Below are 13858 nucleotides of genomic sequence, written 5' to 3'. Positions count from 1 at the left end.
GTCTTTACTATATCTTCGTTGAAAGCTAAGCCATGTATCTTGCAGACTGTTTTGTCTGTTTGTTCGGTTTGTTCCCAATAGATTTCATGCATACACATAAGGCCATAATCCATTCATAATGCTTTCACATTAGGGAAAAAATGTGGCTACTATTTGCCATTGTTTAATGTCAAACAAATCGGCTATGCTATTACACACCGATAACACTGTTTTTTTTTTTGTTTAAGATGAAAATACTTATCAAACACACACGTACCATTTTGAGACTACGAAAGGTAGATTTCAGCGATAAGCATGGAAATATATTGGAATTACGTGCACACTTAGAAATGAATGTGTTTGGTGTGGACTGATTGAATGTTAATCTGTTGGTTCATCACAGTCTGGTTAGGAACACGTTACACTAAAACACAACTCTCTCAAAGTCAAATTCGGATCTTTTGCTTTATTTACTAAACTTGTATAGTTGTATCAGGTTGATATAAAATAGTATTCCACATCAATATATATATGCAAGTAAAAACTAATTGGATTCTAACACTACGTACTTTAAAAAAAATCAAATATAAATAATAAAAAGGTTAGCACTAACTAAGTCGTCTACTAAATAAGCAGATAAAATATGGTCTCCCGCAATCTTATATAATTAGTAGATAATTTGTTCATTATTAACATTTTCATTATATATCTACACTGTATATTGTTTACAGTACACGAATAGTGTTGCAAGGAAAAGTATGACTTTTTTTGTTTTCGAGTTTTCAAAAGATTTGGTGCATTTCCAACATAGGCTCAACATTTTGTTTATTAGAATAAAGAATTTGAATGAATGTTTACATTTCGTTAGTCATGGTCAAAGACACTTAGAAAGACTCTTCTACAGTCAATTAAAGTATGATACTCTATTTGATCTCAAAAGAGAGATCTTATTAAATATTTTCTCATATTAGCAAGTCGCATTGTGGATGTGACTTTGATCTAATATACACCATAGAATCGAGTCAAATCTAAAACTATACAACTTCAACTAAATGTGAGCTTCCTAAGGCATTAAAAATCAAAAGCATTACCGAACTTGAAAACCATTGTGTGTACTACTTTCGATTCTTTGTTGTACATTTTACATTATGTAGATTAGTAAACAAGATTTCAACAATTAAATATTTTTCTATAAAAATAAAAGTATTGCAAATACAAAAAAATATTATTATAGTCTCTCTGTTATCAATAAAATTATATTTGTCCGCTTTGTGTTGAATGATTCTCATATAAATCTTGTTGATCACATCATCAACAACAATATCGATCACTCGCAACATAATATTTGTGATGAAAAATTGACCTCTGAATTGTAAATATCAAAGATTTGTAAACATAGAAGTTAGTAATTCAAAGAAAAAAACCCAATATTGAAAAAATGGGTTTAAAATTCCATTTATTTGAACCGGTCTTACTGAAAGACCACCTATAATATTCTCCTTAACTCGATTGCTAAACTATTTTCCGCAATTTTTATCTTACCTTTTGGTACGTAGGATATATCGGATTGACTATTTACTTTATTATACCTAATTAATTTTAATTTCTTTGACTTCCACCAAATTTTTTACTTCCCTTGCTTTCTTTCATGTTACCTCCTCTTCGAGGCTATAACTCATAGGTCTCCCCCTAGATATTACTAAGCCTTTCTATATCATTCCGAGCTCCATAGTTGCTGGAGATCTCTCTCTCTCTGACCCTCACTTTTTCTATATCTTTGATCTTTAATGGTTTTATTCATAATCTCAGCAGCTTAATGTCAATCAAACTAAGTATAGTTCTTTGCCTGATTATTTTTACCGTCACGTCATTTTATGGCGACGGTAGAACTCTTTCAGGGAAACATGATCATAACTCATCATCCCTTTCCGGTTTTAGCTTCCAAGATTCTATGCACGTTTCTTCTTCCACAAGCAACAATTGTGGCTTCTCCTCCACTGAACATGATCCTGCCAAGGATCATCCCAAAGAATCCATGAAGTTTCAGCTACGGCGCCGGGAGATTAAACAAGAATCAACGAGAACAACACATTCAGTTGTCGATCTCAAAATACAAGACCTCACAAGAATCCAGACGCTTCATGCAAGAGCTAAGAAAGCAAAGAACCAGACACACAAAAAGACCAAGAAGACGATAACATCGGTTATTGCTCCAGAGGCTTCACCAGGGCAGCTTGTAGCGACACTTGAGTCCGGTATGACGCTTGGTTCTGGTGAATACTTCATGGACGTGCTTGTGGGGACACCACCAAAACACTTCTCACTGATTCTTGACACAGGAAGTGACCTAAACTGGCTCCAATGCCTTCCTTGCCACGACTGTTTCCACCAACACGGTCCATTTTATGACCCGGATACGTCTTCTTCATTCAAGAACATAACATGCAAAGACCCTAGATGCAGCCTCATCTCATCGCCTGACCCTTCAGTACCGTGTGAGTCAAGTAACCAATCCTGCCCTTATTTCTACTGGTATGGAGACAGATCAAACACAACTGGAGACTTCGCGGTTGAGACATTCACAGTTAACCTCACGGATGCTAAAGGAGGAAGCTCAGAGTACAAGGTGGAAGACATGATGTTTGGGTGTGGACATTGGAACAGAGGTCTCTTCAACGGTGCTTCAGGTCTGCTAGGGTTAGGAAGAGGACCACTTTCTTTTTCTTCTCAGCTTCAGTCTCTCTACGGTCACTCCTTTTCTTACTGCCTTGTAGACAGAAACAGCGACACTAACGTGAGCAGCAAGTTAACCTTCGGAGAAGACAAGGGTTTGCTAAACAACCCTAATCTGAACTTCACATCTTTCGTGCACAACAAGGAAACTTCCGTTGAGACGTTTTACTATCTACAAATCAAATCCATTCTAGTCAATGGCCAAGCTCTTGACATACCTGAAGAAACATGGAACATCTCATCAGATGGAGCTGGTGGAACCATCATTGATTCAGGTACAACCTTAAGCTACTTCGCCGAGCCAGCATACATGATCATCAAGAACAAGATTACAGAGAAGGTGAAAGAGAAGTACCATGTGTTTGAAGACTTCCCGATCCTAGATCCTTGCTTCAACGTGTCTGGTGTAGAGGAGAGCAACATGGAGCTGCCTGAGCTCGGGATTGCTTTCGCAGATGGAGCAGTTTGGAACTTCCCTGCAGAGAATGTCTTCATTTGGTTGAGTGAGGAAGTGGTTTGCTTGGCGATACGAGGAACTGCTGAATCTGCCATGTCGATCATTGGGAACTACCAGCAACAGAATTTTCATATACTATATGATACAAAGAGGTCTAGGTTAGGTTTTGCACCCACAAAATGTGCAGATTTATAAACCTAAGTTCTTGTGGATTGATCTAATACACATAAAGAAACTGTACACAAAGGTAACATATGAAGATCCTATTGTATTTCATTCATATTCAAATAACAAAGATCCTATTGTATTTCATTCATATTCAAATAACAAAGTAACACATTAAAGTAGAACCAAGACTTTATTTTCATGTGCGATTACAAGCAAATCCTGCTGCTTTATATAGTTTTGTTGATTATAGTATATGCATTTTATAGTATAAAAAATTAAATTAAACCGACTCCACTGGGGATCGAACCCAGAATCTCTGGTTTCGTAGACCAGCGCCTTATCCATTGGGCCATGGAGTCATATTTGTGATAATGCATTGTTACTAAGAATTTATCTCCAATGTAACATCACTTACATATTTGCCACAGTGAAGATCAATACACAATCAGTACATAACTGTCTCGTTCAGCACATTTTTTTGTATGTCAAATTCCAACAACTAGGACAGAAATGAAGACAAATGATTCAGTTGATCAACTATTTAGAATGGCTGAAGAGAGTTGTCTTCTTATCTTATATTAGATTTGGAGTATTTTGATTTTCTGATCAAATTCAAATGACACTTGTCAACTTACAACAACCCATATGAATTCATTATGTATATCACCAATGGTTGGGGAAGAATGTTAACAAATGAGGATCAATAATAGCATAAGTTGCACACATGGGAAAACTATATGTTGAATGTATTTTTAATTGATCAAGTAATCATTGTCTTTTCACTTTCCATCACAATCCCTTAAGAAAGTCACAAGTAATGCAATAGATCATTATGAATCACAAAACTTGGGAGAATAATACTGAGCAAGAATCTAACACAAAGGAGGTGTAAGACACGTGAAGAGAACGTGCATGATCACATGGCGGCAACAACAATACTCTCAGGAAACCGGCCATTCTTCCTCTGCAAATAACCTGGCCATTGCCTGTAAACCCCACCCACCATCGACCAATGAGACCTCGACCACAATGCAAGTGCAACTTTTAAAATAATACTTAGGATCTAACGGTAAGTCACCATATCACAAACATCCTTTTTAAAATAATTATATAATCATTTAAAAAGGTGATAAGATTTATTTTAATTTGGCAAAGGAGAAATATAAACTTTATCCAAAAGTTATGCTTCAAATAAAGCCTCCATCACAGGCTTTTCCTTTAATCTATTACCACTGCTCATGGATTCATGATCTCCAAGAAAGGCACATTGGTTTCTTTACTTATGAGTTGTAACATTCCCCATAAATAAAATATATTCCATCACAATATAATTTCCTAAAATACGTGTTCATATTACACTTTAGTAAAGTAACTATTTTCTGAAACATTATTGAAATAAAAAGTATAATTTTTTTTAAGAAAACAAAGTAATAATAATATTGAACATACATAGATAGAATCCAAAATTGAAATGTGAAAGGAAGAAAAAACAGGTAGACATATTGAAGAGTGAGAATAATATTTGACCTTAAAATTCCAAAGCCTGTGTTTGGGAATTCCCTCTTCTGTGTTTTGCCCCCTATCTCTATGAATTTTTAAATGATTATTTCAGAATTGTAAAAATATCTTTTTTGTTAATATATTTCAACCAGCTATAAATGTCACAGTTGACAAGTCCAGTATCTTTCCTTCACCTTCACTGCTCACACTACACTCTCTCTCTTGTTTCCTCCATTGCAAACAAAGCTTTCTCTCCAGCTTTACTACAGACCCACCAACCTTATTCACCAAACTTTTTTTTCTCCATTAAACCCATTACTCTGTTTATTTTATATATACACTTCTTTGACATACTCTGTTTTTTTCTTTTGGATTTTGCTCTGTTTACTTCCCTTTCTCTCTGTTTTGCTTCAAAAAGGGAAATAAAAATGGAGCCTTTTTGTTGTTACTGCCATTGTTTAACTCAAAAGAGAAACCCCACATTCTAAGGTAAGGTTTATTCTCTCTTCTTTGTTTCTTGAGAAAAAAAAGTTTCTTTTTTTTTTTAACCTGAATGTTTTTATTTGATAACATTATCTGTTTGATTCTCTGCAAATTTGTCTCTTGCTTCAAACTTAAGTGATGCTTTTTCTCTGGTTTAAAAAAGCTCCCATCTTTGGTGGGGACACGTCATGCCCATAACATGTTTGTTGATATGCCGCAAATTCAATTAATGAACTTACCATGAAAGTTTGCATTTTTATCAACTGTTTCTGTAAAAGTGTGAGAGTCTGATAGTCTTTATTATGATGTATGAAAGTGTTTAAATCTGTTGTCTTGGTTGTTATTACAGTGAACTTGTAAGAGAAGCAAAAAAAGACTGTTTTGGCAAGTGGGAGATGGCATCTGAGAGTTCCTTAAACGCTGAGATGTCCAAGAAGATATCATTTTTTGGTCTGAAGGGTTTGAAGTTATGGGTATGGGTCTGTTTAGTAGTTGGAGTGTTCATGGTGATGATCCTCTGCATCTTATCTCTCTGGATCACGTTCCGCCGCAAGTCTAGAAGACCTTTCAGCCAAATACCACACGTGTCTAAAGACATAAGAGTCGACAGGGCGGCAGGGTTTCAGAGCCACAGCAATCCTCAGCCTGAGAGTTTATATATAGCAATGAATGACAACAAGTCAACGATGATGTCTCACTTGGCGAGAACCAAGTCTAGTGATAATGATACTTTAAGTCATTGTAGCTCTGTGAATAATCACCATGAGAGAGCTTGTAGTTCTCATTCCGGTGATGAAGCTGGCTTTGGAAGCGTTGGGAGACAGTATGGAGGAGGGCTTGTGACAGCGTCTCCTTTGGTTGGTTTACCGGAGATATCTCATCTTGGTTGGGGACATTGGTTTACTCTTAGGGATCTTGAGCTTGCCACGGACCGTTTCTCTGCTGAGAATGTGATTGGAGAGGGTGGTTATGGAGTTGTTTATAAGGGTAAACTCGCTAATGGTACTGAGGTTGCTGTGAAGAAGCTTTTTAACAATCTGTAAGTGAATGAAAAATGCTTATGAATCCTATGCTTCTTTTTTTTCATAATCTCATTCTCTATTTTGGCCTGTAGAGGGCAAGCTGAGAAGGAGTTCAGGGTAGAAGTTGAGGCTATTGGTCATGTACGACACAAGAATCTCGTTAGGCTTTTAGGATATTGCATAGAGGGAGTTCATCGGTAAGTCTCACTTGTCTTTTACCATTATGAAAGGTACTTCTATTGATCTTACTGTATTATAATGATGATGATGATGATGATGATGAACGCAGGATGCTTGTTTATGAGTATGTGAATAGTGGTAACTTAGAGCAATGGTTACATGGAGCTATGAGGCAACATGGAACCCTCACTTGGGAGGCACGGATGAAGATCCTTGTCGGTACTGCACAAGCGTAAGTGGTTTTGAATCTGTATAACCTTTTTATTGAATTTGCTTAATTAAAGTGGTCTGCAATTTTGTACAACTTTACAGGCTTGCTTACTTACATGAAGCAATAGAACCAAAAGTGGTCCATAGAGATATAAAAGCAAGCAATATATTAATTGATGATGAGTTTAATGCAAAGCTCTCTGACTTTGGGTTAGCCAAGCTCTTGGACTCTGGTGAGAGTCACATCACTACCAGAGTCATGGGAACCTTTGGGTAATGTCCAAAAAGCTTTGTACTCTATTGAGGCCATAATGGTTAATTATTAATGTCCTTACAGAAGAAATCATTGCTTTATTTTTTGATTATTTTTTTCAGATATGTAGCGCCAGAATATGCTAACTCAGGGTTGTTAAATGAAAAGAGTGATATATATAGCTTTGGTGTTTTGCTTCTTGAAGCTGTAACTGGACGAGATCCGGTTGATTATGGACGTCCTGCTAATGAGGTTAGGCTTACATAATTGGTTTTGCTTTTGTTGTTTTTGTAAAAGATATTGATTTGAGTCTGTGTATTGGCAGGTGAATCTGGTTGAATGGCTGAAGATGATGGTTGGAACAAGAAGAGCTGAAGAAGTTGTTGATCCAAGACTTGAACCTAGACCGAGTAAGAGTGCTCTGAAACGTGCACTTTTGGTTTCTCTAAGATGTGTTGATCCTGAAGCAGAGAAACGTCCTAGGATGAGTCAAGTTGTGCGGATGCTTGAATCCGAAGAACACCCTTTTGGACAGGTATGATGATCCAAAGATGCAACAAATAGTTTATATGTTTCCGCATTTGTAATAATCAAACAATATCTTCATGTGTTGTCAGGAGAGGAGGAACAGAAAGAGTAGAACCGCAAGCATAGAGATTGTTGAGACTAAAGATGGATCTCTTTCTCCTAGTGGCATAGAGACTCACATTACAAAAGCCTGAGAAGACTTTGTGGATAAGAAATAGCTATTACACTCGGTTCTAAAGAAGCTTCTTCAAGTCTTGAAATGCTCTGTGTCTCCTTAGCATAAGTGATTGAATGATCGACATAACGTTTGGTGCTTGTGGAGAGATGGCAATGATTAAATTAAACCCTCTCTGATAATGATCAAAAAGGAGCCTGTCGAGTGTGTAGTTGCTGCAATCTCTGGAGGCGTTTTGTTGTTTTGTTTGATAAAAGTATTCATGTCTTGTTTGTACGGATCTTTTTGTCAGTCAAAAGACATGTGTTCAAATGTTTCTGTGATGAGAACCGTGACGTAAGCGAGCAAGAGAGATAAACATAAAACTATCAATTCATAGATTTTGTATGGACTGATGACGCAGGCCGAGACAGAGCAAAGTGACAAAACTAAGTTCAAGATTAGTGGCTAGCTTACTTTAAGCCCTCAATACAATACTAGTTTTAGTCTAACGTCCACAGAGACCACTTAGCTTTTGTTGCATTATTATTCTGTCAAATGTTGCGTCTTCTTTGTCGTATTGCTTTTATGATTCTCACTTTCATCAATAATCATTATAAAAAGTTGAAATTGACTCTTTGACACGTTCCTCTCACGTGGCCCAAGTTGAAGCTACAGAGAAAAATATCTATAAACTCTGCATACCCTATCAAAGTAGGTTGTAAATAGTTAAAAACATTATTGCTCTGTTCAAGAAGACAATTGTCATGAATCATCTGTTTAGAAGTAGGCTGCCAGAAACTTAATTTGTTAATTATTAATCACAATTTTGATGACAACTTAACAATCTCCTACTCTTCACAATCATTCTTTTGGTGTCTCTACCATATAATAATTCACCATAATCTCCTTACTTAACACCCATAAACTCCTCACAAAATCTCAGTTGAAATTTGATAAAACAATGGCTGGAGGTGCAGCTTTGACTCCAACCTCTGTAGGATCCAAGTCACTACTCCCATTGAGGAACCATGAAGCAGTACCAGAGAGAGGCACTAACAACAACAATAACATGAAAGCATTACCCAAAGCGGTCCAACCAGTTTCATCAATCGAAGGAGAGATGGCTAAGAGGCCACGAGGTAGACCAGCTGGCTCCAAGAACAAACCCAAACCACCAATCATTGTCACTCACGACAGTCCCAATTCCCTCAGAGCTCACGCCGTTGAGATCAGCTCAGGTAATGACATCTGCGAGACTTTATCGGATTACGCAAGAAGGAAACAGAGAGGTCTCTGCATACTAAGTGCCAACGGCTGCGTCAACAATGTGACGTTAAGGCAGCCAGCTTCATCAGGAGGTATTGTGACGTTACACGGACGTTTCGAGATCCTCTCGTTGCTTGGATCAATCTTGCCTCCACCGGCACCGCTTGGGATCACTGGTTTGACCATTTACTTAGCCGGCCCTCAAGGACAGGTTGTTGGTGGAGGAGTGGTTGGTGGGCTGATCGCATCTGGTCCTGTTGTTCTCATGGCTGCGTCTTTCATGAACGCTGTGTTTGATCGTCTTCCTCTGGATGATGATGAAGCTGCTTCTATGCACAACCAGCAATACTACCAGAACGGAAGATCCCGTCCCTTAGATGACATTCATGGACTGCCTCAGAACCTGCTCACTAATGGAAACTCGGGCTCTGATATCTACTCCTGGGGGGCTGCGCAGCGTGCCATGTCCAAACCTTAATCATAACCCTATCTCCATGGTTCATCATATCAACGTACCATATAGTTAATTTACCTTGGAATCAAAGATCAAACCATGAGTTTGGTGAAAGAACAGAGAGTAATCTTCCTCTGTAGTTTATACCTGCAACAGTAAAAAAGAAAAAACTTATAAAAACATAATGATTATCTAAATGATAACTGATTGCATTATGGTAAATCAGTAATAACCATTACCTAAGTATCTTTTAATGACAAAAGTTGTTTGCCAACTTCTGAGTTTAACGCAGAGGCGTCCCAGTTCAAAACACCAAGTAAACTGTAAATCTCTGAGGATTTAGGGTGTCTTTTCCCGCAAGAAACAAACTCATGAACTTCGAAATCTACTTCAATCGAACTGCACCCTATTTCCTTCTCCATTTGTCTTTCCTTCATCAAAACCCTCTGCTCAACCGCCTCTTCGAACAGCCCATACGAAGCATAAGCATTAGACATGAGCACATAACCACAAGTTTCGTCTGGATCCAGCATCTTCAAACGTTTCGCTGCTCGCTCAGCCATCTCAACGTTACCGTTTCTCCTGCACGCAGAAAGCAAAGAAGTCCATATAATAGCGTCTTCTTCCACCGGCATGTTCTTTATCATCGCTTCTGCTTCCTCTAGCAGCCCCGCTCCACCCAGCACGTTAACCATGCAAGTGTAGTGTTTAACCGACGGCTCAATAAAATACGTCTCTCCCATCAATCTGAAAAACTCGCCAGCTTTATCGACTTTCCCGGAGTGAGCACAAGCTGTTAAAACACCAATGAAGCTAACCGAATCTGGCTCCAACCCAGAACGCTCTAACTCCAAGAACAAATCAATAGCTCTTTCCACGTACCCATTATTAGCTAAACCAAGAATCATCGAGTTCCAACACGATAACTGCTTCTCATGAGCCTCCTCAAACACCTTCAAACCATCCTCAACACAACCGGACTTACAGTACATATCTATAAGCGCAGTAACAACTACACCATTCAACCAAAACCCATTCTTCACTATATACTCATGTACCCATCTCCCTTGCTCACTTCCCCCAAGGCAACCACAAGCATTCAACAGACTCACCATCGTAAACCCATCAGGCCTCACACCTCTCTCCTGCATCTCTCCAAACACCTCCAACGCATCCTTAAACCTACCGTTCCTCACAAACCCGCTAATCATCGAATTCCAAGAAACCTCACTCCTCTGCGGCATTTCATCGAACAGCTTCCGCGCGTCATCAACCAACCCGAATCTAGCTAAACCCATGATCATCGAGTTCCAAGCGACGACATCGAACTCCACCATCCCCTCGAAAACCCTCCAAGCTTCATAAAAACACCCACACGTCGCGTACATATGCAACACCGTGTTCCGTATAAAGGCGTCATCTTTAAGCCCTTCTTTAATAACCCTCCCGTGCAATCCCCTCCCGTCACGTGCCTTCCCGAGATTCGCGTAGGCCTTGAACACCGAAGGGTAAGTCAATCTCTCCGGCTTCACGGAATCAGAACACGACAACATTTCGACGAGAAGCGAAATCGCCTTCTCGGGAAACGAGCTCTTGGAGAAGGCGCGGATGATAGTGTTCCACACGAATTGGTTCTTGGGGTTGATCCTTGTGAAGAGAAGGTAAGCGTGGCTGATGTCTGGTGACGTGGCGGCGCAGGAGAAGGCGAGGACGCGGCTCGCGGCGAGGGTGTCGGAGATTAATCCGGTTTTGATGAGGTTGGCGTGGATTTGCTTGAGTTCTCTCATCGTGGTGCATTGTGTGTCTATCAATCGGAGGTAAGAGGAGGAGCCGGAGATGGAAGGTGTTGACGGAATCGCCGGCGCTGTCGCGCCGGAGTAGCGTAAGATGGTTGGAATCATTTTAAAGGTGGGAACTTTGTGGAGAGAAAAAAACTTATCCTTTTAAAAGAGATTACACACGTGTGTAACAAGTAACCTCACACGTGTGCTTGTCTCATTTTTAAAGAACTTTACAGTCAACAATTTTGTTGCAAAACTTGATTGACTCAACAAGAAGTCAATAATTTTAATTTTTTAAAACTATTTAATTTTTTTTTTACATTCACTATTTAATGTATTTTATTTTTATTTTTTTGTCAGCTAATATATTTTATTTATAATTTTTAAATTGTAAGCTTTTCAACAGAAAAAAATAACAATTTAAATTTTTGATAAATTTCATCTTTTATTATTACTTTTAATTCATTATCGAAAAACTTTTAGAAAAACCTAGTTATTGTAAACTTAACAGTTCATGACTATACCTGGCACTCAATGAGTGTACCACCAGACTGCACAAGATCATCCACAATAACAACGTGGCAACCAGCAGGGTTACCTTCCTTCAGCCTAACTATTCTCTTATCACCTTCACGAACCTTTGTGCACACCACCTGAATCATTGATTCAACTTTAAGTCTCACTCACTATCAAGCTTGAAGACTGATAAAAAAAACATCAGAGCATACAAACCGTGGGGTACTGATCCAACAGCTTGTGGAAACGCTTCCAAGCTCCATCATCCGGAAACGCAACTATGACCTGCAAACAAACAAACAAAAAAGGAATCAAAATCAAAACTTTTCTAACTTTCATCATTCATCATCTCAGCTAATGAAACTAACTTTCTCAGTCTCAGGAATCTGCTGAAGACGCTTCGTCAGCAAAGGGATCCCAGTCTCAAACAAAGGTAGCACCTGATCAGCAAAGTAAAACCTTTCCTGCACACACAAGAAACATTATTACACGTCACCAGACAACTACTATCAGTCACTAACAGGCTAAACCATCATACCTGAAGAGCGTGAATGTCATAGATGACTACACTAGTCGGACCACCACGCGAAATGGGGATGTTAGAGACAATCCTAGCCATGGTGAAAGCAGTTGCCACATCACCTTCCTCCTCCATCCTCTCAAATGAGCCGGTGGGGAAGAAAGGCAGCACCAAAGTGAAGGAAGCGACGAACAAGCGAGGGAGCAAGTAGATGACTGAGATCTGCTCGAAGATAACAGCAGGAGAGCTGAAGGAGGCAAGGAACGCCACGTGTTGGCCTCTGATTTGGTGTGCGTTGTTGATAAACAGATTTGGGAATCCATCAGCAAAGCTCCTGAAACCAAAACATCAGACCAATGAACAAACTCAACCCCAAAGATGAAGGCTTTGAATATATAAAGCCTCTCCACACAATAAAGTTATGATTTTTTTGGTAGAGTGTTTCAAAATTTCACATAAAGTTATGATTTTTGGCAGAGTGATTCAAAATTTCACATAAAGTTACGTTTTTTTTGGCAGAGTGATTCAAAATTTTACATAAAGTTATGTTTTTTTGGCAGTGATTCAAAATTTCACATAAAGTTATGAATTTTTTGAATACATAAAGCCTTTCAACACAATAAAGTTACGATTTTTTGGCAGAGTGAATCAAATTTTCACATAAAGTTATGATTTTTACTTAATCTAAGGTCAGAGAAAGCTATGAACTTTATTGAATGGGGTGAAAGAGGGAGACTTTTATTACCTCCAGTTGATGGATTGGAGAGTGATGTGGTCAGATTCGGCGGCGATGTTGCGAGCGAGTTCTTCACACTCTAAGCAGTAAAAGAGATGAACTTTCTTCTTCTGGAGTTCAGACACGATGGCTTCTTTAACAATCTGGTTCTTCTCCATTATGTTGTTGTTGTTGTTGTTGGTGGCTGCGTTTTCAGACATTGAGGAGAAGAAGAAGAGCCTGAATGTCTTTTTGTTACGGAATCTGATACACACCAAAAAAGGGTTTAAGCTTTAAGGGTCCAAGATATCTTTTTTTGTTGGTCCAATGTATCCAGGTAATACGCCACTTGACTTACCAAATTAAAAAAAAAAAATCAGTAAAACCTTTATTTTCATATAATTTCATTATTTTTGTTTGTTGCTTCATTTTTATCACTTGTATTTATAAGTAAAAAAACGTTCATTAGTGTTTCAATAGGATACAGTAGAACTTGTTAAACGGGCATGAACCACACTTAGGGGGAAAGTTATTTTATTTTGTTGATACATTTGAAAAAGAAAGAAAGTTGACTAGAGAATTGATGATTCTAACTTATAAATTGGTGTAGGAAGAATATATGAACCGAAGAATTTGGGTAACTTATTAAGTAACAAGGAAATAAAATCCAAGTTTTGACATTGTTCATGCTGCTTAAAAATTGATTATATAGCAGTTTCAAATTATAATTTGATTAGTTTGAATGTGGAAGTAACTTATTCTGCCATTTAAAATTAGACTTGTGTGATTGTGATAGTGTTGATGGAAACCAATGATGTAGTAGTTAATAATTTATTGACATTTTTTGCACTAATGCATCTCCAACCATGACATTTTTATTCCCATTAAAAGGTTTAAATCTAAAAATATGATTTAGTAGATATAGTTAAATAATTG

At 38.2% G+C, this 13858-nt stretch overlaps 5 protein-coding genes and 1 non-coding gene across 7 annotated transcripts; 3 read left to right on the top strand and 3 right to left on the bottom strand.

Annotated features, from left to right (window-relative positions):
- Nucleotides 1-658: 658 nt before the first annotated feature.
- On the top strand, nt 659-4202 carry LOC106377422 (aspartic proteinase nepenthesin-2-like). The gene has a single exon (XM_013817659.3). The coding sequence runs from the start codon at nt 1796-1798 to the stop codon at nt 3362-3364; it is 1569 nt and encodes a 522-aa protein (XP_013673113.2). The 5' UTR covers nt 659-1795; the 3' UTR covers nt 3365-4202.
- TRNAR-ACG lies at nt 3624-3696 on the bottom strand. Its single transcript has one exon. It is a non-coding gene; the product is annotated as a tRNA-Arg (tRNA).
- Nucleotides 4203-4750: 548 nt separating the features above from the next.
- Nucleotides 4751-8079, top strand: LOC106377419 (probable receptor-like protein kinase At2g42960). The gene is made up of 8 exons (XM_013817654.3): nt 4751-5326; nt 5670-6359; nt 6435-6539; nt 6632-6754; nt 6835-7005; nt 7108-7237; nt 7311-7520; nt 7603-8079. The coding sequence occupies exons 2-8, from the start codon at nt 5716-5718 to the stop codon at nt 7705-7707; spliced, it is 1488 nt and encodes a 495-aa protein (XP_013673108.1). The 5' UTR covers nt 4751-5326; nt 5670-5715; the 3' UTR covers nt 7708-8079.
- A 380-nt stretch (nt 8080-8459) lies between these two features.
- On the bottom strand, nt 8460-11316 carry LOC106377416 (pentatricopeptide repeat-containing protein At2g42920, chloroplastic). 2 transcript variants are annotated; one of them, XR_007339642.1, is made up of 3 exons: nt 9630-11316; nt 9469-9537; nt 9197-9385 (listed from the first exon to the last, which is right to left on the bottom strand). XR_007339642.1 is itself a non-coding variant. In XM_013817649.3 (2 exons), the coding sequence occupies exon 1, from the start codon at nt 11289-11291 to the stop codon at nt 9630-9632; it is 1662 nt and encodes a 553-aa protein (XP_013673103.1). In that variant the 5' UTR covers nt 11292-11316; the 3' UTR covers nt 8460-9537. The 2 variants fall into 2 exon arrangements, 1 of the variants encoding a protein (XP_013673103.1); XM_013817649.3 differs by having other exon boundaries at nt 8460-9537.
- On the top strand, nt 8632-9587 carry LOC106377420 (AT-hook motif nuclear-localized protein 16). The gene has a single exon (XM_013817657.3). It carries the CDS (start codon nt 8632-8634, stop codon nt 9412-9414), a length of 783 nt encoding a protein of 260 aa, XP_013673111.1. The 3' UTR covers nt 9415-9587.
- Nucleotides 11317-11582: 266 nt separating the features above from the next.
- Nucleotides 11583-13248, bottom strand: LOC106375053 (ribose-phosphate pyrophosphokinase 4-like). Its single transcript, XM_013814955.3, has 5 exons — nt 12953-13248; nt 12226-12541; nt 12056-12151; nt 11904-11972; nt 11583-11824 (listed from the first exon to the last, which is right to left on the bottom strand). Exons 1-5 carry the CDS (start codon nt 13141-13143, stop codon nt 11690-11692), a joined length of 807 nt encoding a protein of 268 aa, XP_013670409.1. The 5' UTR covers nt 13144-13248; the 3' UTR covers nt 11583-11689.
- Nucleotides 13249-13858: the final 610 nt, after the last annotated feature.

This window comes from Brassica napus, chromosome A5 (genome assembly GCF_020379485.1).
Source record: "Brassica napus cultivar Da-Ae chromosome A5, Da-Ae, whole genome shotgun sequence".
NCBI classification, from domain to species: domain Eukaryota; kingdom Viridiplantae; phylum Streptophyta; class Magnoliopsida; order Brassicales; family Brassicaceae; genus Brassica; species Brassica napus.
The sequence above is the reverse complement of the archived record's forward strand: the minus strand, read 5'-3'. Positions and strand labels throughout refer to the sequence as shown.

Bases quoted from the DNA above. Each gene is read 5' to 3' on its own strand.
- LOC106377422 (XM_013817659.3), top strand. From the start codon at position 1,796: ATGTCAATCAAACTAAGTATAGTTCTTTGCCTGATTATTTTTACCGTC.
- LOC106377419 (XM_013817654.3), top strand. From the start codon at position 5,716: ATGGCATCTGAGAGTTCCTTAAACGCTGAGATGTCCAAGAAGATATCA. The intron at 6,360-6,434 runs GTAAGTGAATGA...TTTGGCCTGTAG, and splicing joins AAGAAGCTTTTTAACAATCT to AGGGCAAGCTGAGAAGGAGT. The intron at 7,521-7,602 runs GTATGATGATCC...ATGTGTTGTCAG, and splicing joins AAGAACACCCTTTTGGACAG to GAGAGGAGGAACAGAAAGAG.
- LOC106377420 (XM_013817657.3), top strand. From the start codon at position 8,632: ATGGCTGGAGGTGCAGCTTTGACTCCAACCTCTGTAGGATCCAAGTCA.
- LOC106377416 (XM_013817649.3), bottom strand. From the start codon at position 11,291: ATGATTCCAACCATCTTACGCTACTCCGGCGCGACAGCGCCGGCGATT.
- LOC106375053 (XM_013814955.3), bottom strand. From the start codon at position 13,143: ATGTCTGAAAACGCAGCCACCAACAACAACAACAACAACATAATGGAG. The intron at 12,152-12,225 runs GTATGATGGTTT...TTGTGTGTGCAG, and splicing joins ATGACATTCACGCTCTTCAG to GAAAGGTTTTACTTTGCTGA. The intron at 11,825-11,903 runs GTTTGTATGCTC...TCAATGATTCAG, and splicing joins TGTTGGATCAGTACCCCACG to GTGGTGTGCACAAAGGTTCG.